The sequence below is a fragment of the Geospiza fortis genome, unplaced genomic scaffold (assembly GCF_000277835.1).
Source record: "Geospiza fortis unplaced genomic scaffold, GeoFor_1.0 scaffold172, whole genome shotgun sequence".
Lineage (NCBI taxonomy): Eukaryota > Metazoa > Chordata > Aves > Passeriformes > Thraupidae > Geospiza > Geospiza fortis.
This window is the reverse complement of record NW_005054309.1, coordinates 8,844,102-8,858,234: the sequence shown is the minus strand read 5'-3', so window position 1 is coordinate 8,858,234 and position 14,133 is coordinate 8,844,102. Positions and strand designations below refer to the sequence as shown.

At 42.3% G+C, this 14,133-nt stretch overlaps 1 protein-coding gene across 3 annotated transcripts in view; it reads right to left on the bottom strand.

Moving 5' to 3' along the window:
* The window catches only part of GOLIM4 (golgi integral membrane protein 4), a 29,127-nt gene extending 15,000 nt beyond the window's left edge, over positions 1 to 14,127 (bottom strand). For all 3 annotated transcript variants that reach the window (XM_005419044.2, XM_031055470.1, XM_031055469.1), the window contains exons 1-3: positions 13,886 to 14,127; positions 1,816 to 1,890; positions 554 to 603 (exon numbers count right to left, since the gene is read on the bottom strand). In XM_005419044.2, the coding sequence (XP_005419101.1) occupies positions 554 to 603; positions 1,816 to 1,890; positions 13,886 to 14,072 (312 nt within the window). In that variant the 5' untranslated portion in view covers positions 14,073 to 14,127. The remainder of the gene's footprint in view (positions 1 to 553; positions 604 to 1,815; positions 1,891 to 13,885) is intronic.
* Between the last annotated feature and the right edge of the window lie 6 nt (positions 14,128 to 14,133).

Sequence of the window (14,133 nt, the reverse complement as noted above, 5' to 3'; positions counted from 1 at the left end):
CTGTTCCTCAGCTCCCAAACTGCTCCCCAGTTTCAACATGAAATAGCCATAAAATCCTAATTTACTTGCTTTATAAAGAGTTCTTTACAGGTTTCTGGGTCCTCTGCCAGATAGAGCTTTCCTTCTGGCACTTGGTATATAAAACAAAGTTTCTTGATGTCTTTATGCTTTCCAGTTCAAAGCCCATGTGTTAGAGAGCTGTCACTGTTACTTTCCCTGGGGGCTAAGCTACAAAAAGATTTCTAACACCTTCTTATTCCCCTTTCCCCTTAAATAAAACAACATTACGTTTGAACTACCATAATGTAAACAGGGGATTATTTTCTAAATTAATTTTCTGGAGAGGTATTAGTATCTCCCACTATAGCTCAAATAATTAGGAATTGGAGAGCACTTATGAATGCAGAGTAGAACTGGGATAAGTGAGAGCTCTTTCAATTAGTATTTTGCAAGATCTCTTCCTTTGAACAGTCATAATTGCAAAGTATTTCCTTTTCCTTGCAACTCAAATAGCATCAGCTATTAAAAACTTGTACTAGGCATGATGACTTACCCTTCCTTTATTTAGTGTTTCCTGTGCTTCTAGTTTATAAACAAGAAAATCTGCAACATAAAAGGGAAAGTAATGATGAAAAAAAAAACGCCAGGAAGATGAGAATCTGTGCTTGAATAACTCGACTGTTGAGTACATAAATTCTCTTCAAGAGCTGAATATTCATGCAGAAACAATTTTCAAAGGATCTTAAAAAAAAAGAAAAAAGAAAAAGAAAAACAACCTATGGAGAATTTGACAAAATGAGCAAATTCTTAAAATGCACAAACTTTAAAAAGATTCATAAAATATTTTCAACTAAAGTTTTCATACCATAGTGAGAGATGCAGAGCTCAGGCTCAAATCTACAGATGAGTAATTAAATCTGACACATGAACTCTCCCAGCAGAGACCCAAGAACATCATTCAAAAGGAAAAGGGCATTTATTAACTGTGTATTCTTGGAAATAATAAACCATTTCCTCATTTATTTCTTGACCTCTGTCTGTTTCCAGGGTTTGAAAAGGTGCCTCCCCCTCGGGTAGCAGCAGGACCATTCCACACTAGATGGCACCAGAAACCCACTGAGACCTGCACAGTGAGAATCATTTCTCACTCCTTGTCAGCTCTGCTAAAGTCATATTTTTAATTCAGCAGCTGAGTCCTCAGTTTTAGAAAGAACAGAGGCTCTATCCTGAAAACAGCAGTGAATTTAGAGGCTGGGGAAACTCAGAGGATTGAATACTGTTGAATTTCCACAGAGGGCACACAGAGGTGTAAGAAATGCAATTTGTGTTTGCCTCACCCACACCTAGAATTTAGTTTTAATCAGGAAAAGGTGTATAAGCATGTGCTCACCCTAAAGCATGTGTAAAAGTACTGATTCCAAGTTTAGTTCCCAGTTGATGGAATGCAGGAAAAGATCCCATGGTTTTGGTACAAGTTTTGAATTTTTGGCATACCAGGACAGGATTTACACATGCCCATACCCCATGTACATGTTGGGGTTTTTATGTACATGGATACAAACATATTCTCTGTGTTTATTACTTCATATTGCACTCAGCTGTAAATAGTATTAAAGGGATGATTGCTTTTAAAAAGATCTGATTAAAAAAGATTAAATAAAAAAGAACTACTAGAAAGAGCAGCACAGCTCTGCCAAGTGGATACTAATATATTGCTTATATATTATCCAACTGATTTAAAATTGAAGAAAAACCATTTGAAATTACTTTCTACTATAATCAAGTTAAATACCAAAGTGAAAAGTACATTTTTACCTTCCTTTGCTTTCTTATGTTCCAGCCTTTCCTTTTGCAGTGACTTTTCTAATCTTGACCGGTGCTCATACACAACTGAAAAGAGAAATTTTGTTCACAATTCATTTCAAAAGTAACATACACAAACCTCACCATCCACCCCAACACACCCAGGGAGTGTTGGCACAGAATGCACCAGGAAAATACAAGTGGAATGAGGTCATGGGATAAAGGGCTGTTTGTAACCCTTGTGACAGTAACTTTTTCCCTTTTTGCTCCCTTTATCGATCCCAAATCCCAGGTTATTTGCATGGCTAACACAGAATGTGATAACCAGGTGAGGGATTTGTTTGTGGAGGCAGCCAGCTGTGGTGGAGCTACCAAAGGCTCCTTGCTTCTCAGGAATGCAGGGACATTTTCCATGTTTCCATCCTCCCCTGCCTTGTTTGCACAGAGACAAGGAAATAAGACAGGGCAGCTCTGCTGCCAGAGGAATTCCTGGCAGCACACAAAGTGTCCCAAGGAGGGAAGGGAGATGCCCGGGGGCAGGACAGCTCTGGGAGGTGCAGCAGGGCACTGCTGCCTAAGCTGAGCCATGGGGAACCTGGGAGTCACCCTAAATTCTTCCAAAAACTGGGAATACAGTATTCCTCTGCACTGCCTTCCTGCAAAAATGACTCCCAAGGACTGTCCAAGCTGCCCAGGCTTCCTTTGCAGACACCACCCCAAAATGGGGTTTACATTCATGACTTTGTTTGTTGTAGCCAGTTGTGTTTAGGCCATTCAATGTCCTCTGGCACAAAGTTCCCCATTGGCTGCCAGTAAAGCAGGATTTCATTCAGGTTGTGCTTTGGACATGGAGTTTGGGAGGTGGCACATCAGTCCCTATTTACCCTTCCTCACCTCTCATTATCTGAAACAGGCAAGTTTGCAGCAAAGATATCAATTAAAACACCCGGAAATTACAATTATACGCATTTAAACTCAGTTTAACACAAGTATCTTTCACTGCCCAAATTACAGTTTGCATTCTTTTAATGAGTTATTAATTTGTAATAAAACAATGAGTGATTTTTCCATCAAAACCAGGAAACTAATTTCATGAGAGCAAACCATTGATGAATGCAAGCTTTCAACAAGAAGCATCAAATAAAGATTTGTATCTTGGCAACTACAGAAAACTCCTCTTGCACCTTAAAACATGTTCTTAATTCCACCAAGGTGCATTCTGCAGCCTTATCTCTAAGTGTTTATGTTTTAGCTCTGAAGCTGGATTGCTAATCAATCCCTGGCACCTATCTCCACTTTGCTATTTATCTTCTGAAGTCAAGGGCATCAGTCAAGATGAGCCAATGTATCAACACCCTCTAGAAGGGAACAAGCAGGGATGAATATTCAAAAAGTCACCAGCAGACTTGGAGAAGGGAAAAAAAAAGCACTACACAGCACTACAGTGATGGTTTTATTTCAGCCCTGAAGGTGGTGAATGCTGAATTATTGTGCAAAAGGAACAGTGGCAGCAGAGCAGCTCAGGAGAGCAATGAAAATCCATAATGGGCTTCCCCTCCCATGCAATCAGGGTGGAACAGGGATTTTGGCAGACACACGAAACCACAAATGGATTTGGAGGGAACATTTTCCATTCCACTTCTCCATCTGCAAGTGCACCTTCCCCAGCTCCTGCTGCTGCTCTAACAAGTGTGTCTGTGGGGGGGGAACCCTGCACAGCCAACCCACCACAGGGGCAGGAGAAAGGGGCAGAGAAGGCAGGATTTGGGGTTTAGGGACCTCTCAGAGCATCCCTGCTGAGCTCTGGGTTTCACCCTGCACCTGCAGGATCTGAACACAGGCAGTGCAGCCTCTCATCTACCTGCTGAGGAGCAATCCTTGAAACACTGGCCCAAAGCTGGAGAAGTCCTAAAATAACCCCTCAGATGACTAAAAAGGGCAAGGAAAAACCTCCTCCCTCACCTCTGCCCTCTGAGTTCAGTTACTGATTGGCCCAGCACGTTCCCCTCTGATAAAAGTCCATAAAGTGCAACACACTGCAGGTGTGGAGGAAAAATAATTATTAACAAAGAACAGCTCCCATGTTTCCTCACTTGCTCCTTTGGGGAGCAGGTTGCAGGTCAGATTTTTAAATACATACTGGAGTTAATCTCCCATAAATTTGAATTATTTCCACCAGTTAGGAAATTTAACTTAAAACAGAGATTTCATAGTCTTTATCTAAGGGGCTCGTTACTACAGAAGGAATTTCTCCTTCTTCACTGCCAGCCTGGATATAAGATGTCTGAGCAAGAATCTGAAAGAAATAAATGAACTGAAAACCAAGTTTTATAGAAAAGTGGAACCTATATAAGGAATCTGACAAAATCCCACTGCTGGGATGCACAAATCATTTTTCCTAGGGTAAGCTTGTACTTTTGCACTGATCTTTGCACAAATAGTTGAACTTTATATTTAATAGAATGGTAAAAAATGGGGAAAATGTTGTCATTTCATTGGTGATAGGCAGTATCCCAAAGCTGGAATTACTGCAGGTGTCAGCTTAATTCTTGAAATTACCTACAGAATGTAACCTACACTAATGAACAAAGACCCACAAGCTCACAGAGCCCATAAGCTCAACAGTTAACCTCACAGATCAATAAAGATCTTTCACCTTCAACAAGGAAACACTGAAACTCCTGGAGAACGCCCCAATAAAATCAAGTCCTCAAGGTTTTCCCCATAAAGAAAAGGAAGTGAGGGAGAAGGGAGGTGTGGAATGCCTGCACATTCCCAGATTGCACCACTTCCACCAGAGCTGAGCGTTAATTACAACACCGGAGTCAGGGAGGTGATGAAATTGGGATTATTTCACAGTCAACGTTCCTTCTCTTATCTTTGCTCTGCCCCTCTAAGCAATAAGGCTGTTATTAAGCAAAAGAAGCCACTATTGTACATTTAAAAGAAAGCATTTCCCTGTTTACATCATCAGCAATTTTGTGACTGTGTTACTTTAATCATTTGGTCTGCCAGAAGGATTATCCAGAGTCTAAAATGCCACAGATCCCTGGAAAATTATGATTACACTGGGCTTTAAATATACACGATACAAGAAATTTAACTAATTTCAACATGAGTGCTTGTTACACAATTCTGAAATCCTTCTCTGAGCTTACAGTAGTAGCTTTCACTTAAAACCAGCAGATTTCAGTAGTCTTGGCAACACTCAGTGTTGTTTTCCCTCACACTGTGGCACAGTTGAACTGAGCCAGCAGCATGGGGTAAACCACCCTTGGCACCTCTCTGGTGACACTGTGAAGGTCTGCAGAACACAGACTTGCTATAAAAACAGTGAATTGCCCATTCTTGTCCCTGCAAATAGTGACACTGTGAAGGTCTGCAGAACACAAATTTACCATAAAAATAGTGAATTCCTCATTCTTGTCCCTGCAAATAGAACCATTTAAAATGTGAACCATGGAAAAAGCCTTTCTGCTGAGAGTAAAGCATTTCCATGAGTCAAAGAGGAATGCCTTCAATATTCGGTGTAGGATAAATTCTCTAATCCAATGACAATAATTACAATTTTGACCTCAGATGACATTTCATGACAACTCTGATACATTTCATGCTGGGAGGAGATATTATTAATATAACAAGACCTGCTCTCCAAGCTTCCAGCCCTGTACTTCAATCAGTGAATCTGCTTTCAAACAAGATCCACTGATTTCACTACTGATAATCTTATCAGGAACAGCTTATCAAACTGCAGCAGCAGGATTCCTCACCACAGTACAAGCCATGCTGGCCTCAGTATCCAGTCCATCTAGTTCACAGACTCAGTTGAGGGTTTAGCAATAAATGGATATCCAGTGACACTGCAAATATCTTGGGAAAAATGGAAGTATTCATACAATAAAGACTAGGAAATCTCTGTTTTAAGTACAGAGCAAGAAAACAACATTAAAAAAAACCCATTTATTTATCACAGAATGGTTTGGCTTGGAAGGAACCTTGAAGTTCAGCTTGTTCCACTCCCTTGCCATGGGCAGGGACACCTTCACTTCCACTAGACCAGGCTGCTCCAAGCCACAATAGTTACAATATATTGAACAACATATTATATAAACATAATATATAAACAATATCATATAGAAATTTACTAATTTATGTCCTTAAAGCTTTCTGGTTTGAATTTCCACAAAAAAGGACAGAAATAGAGACCAAGGGAAGGTGAAACTGGTTGTGTGTGAGGCTGCACTGAGGAACATCCAGGCAGGGATGGACTGCTCTCATTTTGCTCTCTGCAAACCACAGCTGGCACTGTGTGGACTATGAGAATTACCTTGACTTCCAAACAAACTCCCACACTTTGCAATTTACTCACATGATCAAGTAATGGTTTTGTCTAATTACAGCTAGTCATGTCAAATTCCTCCTGGAAAACCACACCATGCACTGGCAGTTGAGATTTTAAAAATGACTCCTGCTTTGACTGAATTCCCTAATCATTTGTTTTGTTCAGAGTAGTAATAATTTGAAAAGTTTGTATTTAATATCTGGATCTTTACAATTCAGGGGATTTTTAAAGAGAAAGCAGAACATGTGTTTTCAGAGATCCTGCACAAAAATAAGCTATCAATTAAAATAAACCTGTTCCTCTGACTTACTCAGTATTCCAGGAAGAATTTACAACTAAAAAGTTCCAGAAGGCAATTCTAGTTCTATCTTCACTGAAAGTAGATCTGAAAAATGGGAAATGCTGGAGAATTTGGCACATTAATGCACCCCAGAAACACACACTTGATCACTGTGGCTTCTATTTGATTGTAAGGATGACAGGAAAATTAATTTTTAAACTGGAGCAAACATCTACATTTAATAGAACCCTTTTACTGCAGCCTGCATCACACTCTGCCTTTCTTAGAAGTCAACAACGCCTCTAGGAAACAACAGATGTAAGGTAAGTTGGGACAGAAGGAAGGATTTCTCATGTTTAAAGAGTAAACTGTAATAGCTGCTGCTAAAAATAAGTTGGAGAAAGGGTATTAAATGTGATTAAATATTTAATCCCTCACAGACAGGCTTCAGACCTGACTTTTATCAGGAAGGAGATCATGTTTCCAGAAATGATTTCCAGTGCACTCCACAAAAGGTTTCTTCCAACCCTTGGTACCACAGGTGGGATCAGCATTGCTGCTTTTCTATAGACCAGTAGATGGTAAAGGATTTGGGGTTTTTTTGGAGTGATGATAAAGGCAAATAGTTCAAACTAAACCTGTGTAGTGATTTTAGACTAAAATTAGCAGAAAAACAGACAAACATTGACAAAAGCTGCAGAGACAACAGTTTTCTTCTCATATCACCTCTGAATCTCTGGGTCTGCTCAACCCTCAGCTCCAGGAAACAAGGGCCTGCTCTTTCTCTCAAAAAGTGTTTTACACTTTTGTCAATTTTATGAAGGTTTAGTGATTGCATCTATATGGTGTCAGGATGTACATAAATATATCTGGAATTAGTAAAAAATACAGCTTGAAGAAAAAAGCCCAATCTATAGATGCACAAACTGCAGCCAGAAATCAAGAGTTTGAGTTAGTGATTCATTTTTTGACTGAAAATGGCTTAGTGGAGTGTGGTGGTGTGGACAGGAGCAGGCTCCTTACTCTGCCCTCTGGGAGCTCAGGCAGACCATCCTTCTCTCATCATGTCTGTAATTAAGCCCTGGAAATGACTGCCAAACCCTGGGATCTGAGTCATCTCAGGAAAATAAGATAGCAGCTAATTTCAGGTACTTTAGGAGAGGGGGAAATGCAGAGGACAAGGTGGAACAAATGCAGTTTCTTTTATTGATTAATTAAAAATGCAAAGTGGAAAATCTCAGGAGGTTTGGGTTGGGCTACGTGACCACAAAAAGATCAGAAGTGCACCCAGCTCACAAGAACCTTCCTTAAACAAGGGCAGCATCCAGACAGGTTGAATTCCTCAAGTGCTCACCTCAGGCTCTGACATGACTGGAAATTCATGAATCCTGAAAATCCCAAGGAAAATCACCCAGCAAAAAATTCAGCTTTAATTACTTGTTCTGTAGAGCTCATTTTTTTTCCCAGTAATCTGATTTATTTAGCTTTCATTACCATCAAACCTCAAAGCAGCACCTGACTTTCAGCAGGGCAGATGAAATGACTTTTCCCCTGCAAGGATCCCATTCCAAAAGGAGCAAAGTGAACTCTGTTAGCCACAAACTGCTGGCAATATCCTCAGCAGCACACCAGAGATGCTATAATGGGCACTCACATCCCTGAGAGGGTGGAAACCTTACTCATAAGTTGCCCCACCCAAACTCACAGGCTGACAAGCAAACAGCCAGCCCAGTGAGACAATGAATGTGCTTGGAACATCATTTTTAAGGCTCAGCAATTCAGTCAGGCCGGAATATGAATGTCCAAGAAGCCAGAATGCAAACTCACCACCATCAACCCCTCCTGCCTCCCTCCTGAAGCGTCCACTCAGCTCCACCACTGACAAGCTTTAGGAGGCTCAAACCACCAGCAGTAACAAATATTTGATATTTTGCATCATGTTAGCTACCAGGTCTTGTGTGAAAGTGGGGAGGGGGAGCACCAAAGCCCAGGGAACAAACCCACCCCGTTAGCTCATTCTGCTCAAAATTCCTGCAGGCTGCCCTGTGATCCTCAGCCAGGCTCCAGCTGGGGTGCACAGGGAATGCTGCAGCTCTGGTTATCCAGGATTTATCCTGGAATTGATGTGTCCTCAAGGAAAGAGCACTTGGGCATGGGTTACACATAAATATGGGCACGTGCTCCATTTATCTTCCAAGTCAGAATTCAGCTGCTGGACATGGAAATTCTGCTATGGATCTGGAAACAAACTTCCCTGAGTTCACTGATCTGAACAGAGCTCCAGCACCTTTTCTGTACTTGGGTTATGAGTAAAAGCTGGATAATTCCAGAAAACCCAAAATCTTGAGGGTGAGCTACAAAACAGACCCATCTCTATCTAGTTTATACATATATGAACATGCAAATGCATATATATATATATATATAAAAATATATACCTTAGACCATATACCTCTTCCATACTAAAATTTTCCACAATTTCAAGTATTTCATGCTTTTTAAGTATTTAGAATATTAAATATCAATTGAAAATGTGAATGGAGGTTAAAAAAAAAGTGAATGAAGGAAAAAAAATGGAGCCAGGTGCTCAGAGGAGGTTACAAACCAAAGCTTTCCATTTCAGGAAGCCAGGTAGCAGAATTTGGGATGCTGCATTTGCCATTTCAGGGGAAGTACACACAGAACCAGCCTCTCCTCTTACAGTGCTACCAGGGATCTCTCAGGCAGCAAGAAAACACTATCAAAGTGCTGCAGTGTTATGTGCAGCCTGAAAGTCACAGGAATGACAGGAATTCAGGATTCTGTTATTAGGAAGAGCAACCAAACACAAAGGAGGTGAAGCAGATGCAGCTCTACTTGTCTGATGCATGTGAAAAATAAGTGAAAAATTAAAAGTAGTGCTGGTTCTTCCCAGCCCTGCCAACTCAAGGTACAAGTTTAAGGCACTGTAAATGAGGGATGTAATAGTGAAGTACACCCAGAACTGTGTGATGTCAGAGCAGCTTTGGCATCTGTGCAGTTTGCACGCAGATATGATAAATATTAACCACTAAGGTGACACAGAACTGTGATCTAGGAGTGCAATGCATTGTGCAATTCCACACTCATAAAGCTACCATAGATCTGCCAACCCCCAGCAGGCCACCCCCTCAGGGAGCTTTCTTTTGGGACAACTGGCACACCAGGCACAGAGCGAGCCACATTTGCTTTACAGCCATTGCCTTCTAGCACTGCATCAGAAACCTCTGAGGAAATCCACACCTTGGCCACAGCAGGGAAAACTCTCAAGCCCAGAGTCCCTGCTGGGCTGGCTGCCAGGATCACAGGACAGTTTCAGGCTGCACAGAGATTGCACAAAGCCATCAGACTGACAGGAAGAGCAGAAAAAAATAAGGTAGTAAGAGGCACTAACTGTAGGCTGTTATTAGGATTAGGGATTAAAACAGATTAAACAGATTGAAATAGTACACAAGGGGTTACTTAACACCCAGAGGATGAGAAGACAGAAGCTGCAAGGGCTAAAAAGATGTCTGTAGATACTTTCAATCCTGCAGCAGTCACAGGTACCATCAGGCTCACCTGCAGCTCCCAGTGTGGTTCTGTTCTAGCAACTGAAGCCTGTTCCTGTATGGCCAATAGCTCAAGACTTATACTGACACAGTTTTAAAGGAAGCAAAAAGCATCAAGTTCTGCTTTTATCACTTTAAGAAGTACTAAGTAAGATTATCTCCATGTTTCAAATGTATATCGTGCTCAGAGAATGAGACTTTAAAATAATCAGCTTACTGGGAAGATCAGCTCCTCTATGAAAGACCTTCTAGATAACAATGACTTCAGGTTTCCTCAGCAGTCAAAAAATTTTGTGTCATCTCTGAATTTTGCCCCTGCTATTCCCTTTGTGGATTACAAAAGCAGCCCTACTTTCTCCATGCCCACCAGAACTTTGTTAGAGAAAAATACCAAAGTTTTATATTCTTCTACAAAATCTTCTGCAATTGATCCTCTAAAGGGGGTGAGTTTAGGATCCCAGCCTCTCTAACCCAGTTACTGTATTTCCCAGGTCTGCCACCCTTCCCTTTCTACCCTGAGCTCATCCCAAGGGGCACAAACACTTCTCAGCAGAGTGGCTGAAGCTGTGAACACCAGGGAGAGCAGAAGCCCCCAAACCCACGGCCACGTGCACTCTCTTCAGATCAGGTGTGTGTGTTAAATGATTCTGAGACTCCTCCTGCCCCATTTCCCAGTGATCTGTGCATTCTGCCTTGGTATTTTCCCACATATTCCCAGGAGACTGAGCCTCCTTCAGGTGTTGCTGTGCTTGAGCAAAACAAGGCAATGAAAAAGATAAACATCTAAGACAGCTGGCTTTTCATGGAAAAACAGAAAGAACAGCTCATTCGGGCATAAAGAACTGGCAAGTACCAAAAAGGGTTGTTATTATCTACATTTTTGAAAAAAACCATAAAAACATGAAAAACAGTAGAGGGGACAAGCAGGAAGTGAAGAGAGCTGCACTCTGAGCTACAGCTGAGGATCCTGATTCAGATTTTGGGCAGACCAAAGGCATTCAGGTCCTAAACTGCCACTGCGTCCATAAACTCAGGAGTGTCCATGAACCTCAGGCATTTCACAAATGGACTCAAGTTTCACTCACAAGCCCTGATAGGGGAGCTCCCAAGCTCCTCTGTGTGCAATCAGGAAAGGAACTGCCTTTGTAGGCTCCAGCAGTCACAACAAAACCCTACACAAAGTCAGACAGGAGGTGATACTTCACTGCCCCCCAAGAGATTCACTCCAGTCAGACTTCCTGGGGCACAGCCAGCCTGCCACAACACAGCCTCAGCGTTCTCAAAAACACCACTTCTAGAAGTTGCCTTTTTATTTTTGTAGTTTATATTTAAACCTATAAAAGCCTCCCAATGAAGTGGTTGTTCAGGAAACAGAAGTCCAAGGAATCCTTTTCTGCTCAGCTTTAAAGTCTTCTCCAATCACCCAGGAGAGCTGTGAGCACCTGTGGCTGCAGCACCCTCCTTTCCTTCAACTTTGCCCTTCAACTGGTTTATTTTTAAAATATTTAAGAGCACTTCCATCATATTTCAGGACCCAAAGTTATCTCCAGTCCAGGACCTATAGGGAAACTGGTTATGCTGCATGGAAAAGATAAGCTGCATTACTTTACCAATACAATAATTTAATTTTATTCTTCTCATAAAGCAATAAACTCAAAGAATAATCTTTGGACAGCCAAGAGATGTAGCTCAGACAGTCATAGGGGGGTTTTTCTTTTTGCTTTGTTGCCTTTTTTTTTTTTTATTTGGCAACAGGAACATTGTTGATTTAAAATCCAGGTTGTTTAAAATCAAAAGTTCAAAGTGCAGTCAGATACTGCACCTGCAAACCGGAATTGCTGTCAGCATTTTATGCTGTTTCCAAGTCTCTTCCCTCCTGTTGCTCCATAACAGTTAAACAGGCTCAGGAAGAGGTTTGGTGGTGGATAACACCAGTCAGCCTATGTCTCTCCACGTGAGCTGGGCACAGGCTCTGAATTCTCTGTGTTGTCCTCACTAACAAACTTCTGCTGCAAAAATCCAGGTGATTGCAGAAAGACAAGGAAGAAAAGTTTATTTCCCAGATCCTCTGGAGTCCTTAGGAATAAAACTTCCCTTTACTTTAGTGGGAAATTAGGCAGCTAGGGGCTGCTGCTGCATTTAGTATTTCTCTGGGCTCTCACCCTCTCTTAAAAGCTGTTAGTGGTCTAACAGCCACCTCCAGAACACAGGAAAATTTAAAGAACCATTTTTTTATTGTTACATTTTATTTTCCCTTGTATTCTGCAACTTAATTGCCAGTGATTATTTTTTTTAAACAGGGTTTACTGCTCCCATACTTGGCATAGATAAATTCTCCTGCTTAATGGGCTTGATACACTGGCATGGATCCCAGAAGCATGTGAGCTTATTGCATGGATCATCAAATCTATTAATGTTACCAGATCCTGGTCCATAGCTCACATTTCCCATTGATAACACTGAAACAAGCAAGAGAATTACAGAAAATGCAGCTCCCACAATTGCCTCCCACAAATGAACATGCTTGGATAGATGGTGGCTACTCAAAATCATGTTTCAAGCATGGAAAGCTCAAATCAACAGTCCAGACCTCTCATATCTGATCCAGAGAATCTCCCCACTGTGGCAGGACAAAGTGTTTTGCACACTCCTCTTTGGCAAAGCTGGAGCAACAGAAAAAGCCAACTTATCAAATTTTACCTTGAGAACAAGATGTTCCTGTGTCTTCTGTTGGCAAATGCACAGCCTAGCAAGAGTAGCCCTTTAGCCATCTGCCACACACCCCCTTCCCAGCCAAACCTTTACACCTTTTCTATGACTAAAATAAAGGTTTCTGGCAAAGAACTCCCTGGTATTACCTGGAAATGGCCTGAAATTGAAATACTAAGCAAGGGTGATGTCAGCTGGTGACTGAACATGCTGAAGGAAGCAACCACTGTAAGAATCTAACAGCAGAAACCCAACTCTGTGCTCTCTGCACACAAACTGTGTGCTGCCAGGCATGCTTTGATGGACGCTCCCACAGGGAAAAGGATGGCTGAGGATCACCCTGAAGTTTAGTGCTGCTACAGCAGATCCCTCTGATTCTTCTTTCATGCTGTTTTGAGAGAGAAAACTTGAAAGTTGGCTCTGGGCTTTGTGCTGACCTGATAACCTTGCACTTGACAATTAGAGAGGTGCTGAGGTCTTTCACTTCCCAGACCATTGATGTTTCAGGCACATCCCTGCTGCTCTGCTTCTGGTATCTTGGCATGCAGATGTCAGACATGGACAACTTTTCATCTTCAACTACAGGACATCCATATCTGCTGCATCCCTAACCCAGATACACAAGGATCTGTATTTATGTGGCACCTTTAAGCCATGAAATTCAAAGTTATTCCAAAAGTAATAGAACAGCCTTACCCAAGTAACTTAAACTTTACTTTTAAATCACCCTTTAAAACCACTTTATTAGAGTACTCCTCTCCTCCATCCTGGAGCTATTTAAGGTTTATGCTGCCCAGGAGCTGCAGACAAATGCTGAATATAAAACCTTGTAAGACAAGGGGGTTTTTGTGGGGGAAGCCCACAAAAATCCCAGACTGGACACAGTCTGCACTGCTCGCCTGCCTTTCTTTCCCTCTTGTGCCAGGGATCGCCAAGTGATGTGCAGTCCTTTGGGAATCAATAAAAGTCACTACGGGATGAGCGGGAGCGAGAGGGCATGAGAGCTCTGCAGGAATCCACAACACCTCACCCAGGGAGACACTACAACCCCATAGGCTGGAGGAGAAGAAGGGGGAGAAGGAGCAAAACTTTCAGAGAGGCTGGACAGCCGGAGGAAGAGGAGGAGGAGGGTGTTCTGCAAGCCTTGGGGAAGGGCAGCAGAGGCTCCTGCCGAGGGAGTACCTTGTAACTGAGCCGAGAGCGACTCCTGATGCTGCTGGTACTTGAGCGCCGTGGCCTCAGCCTTCCTCAGCTGGCCCTGCAGCTCGTAGTAGAGCATCGCCCCGTACAGGAACCCGAACACCACGGTCAGCAGCAGCAGCGTCTGGAAAATCCGCTTCTGTTTCCGGGAGCACATCCCGTTGCCCATGTCCCCGGCGGGGTCCCGAGGGCCCCCGCCCGTCACGGCTCAGCAGCGGGCGGGGGGGGGC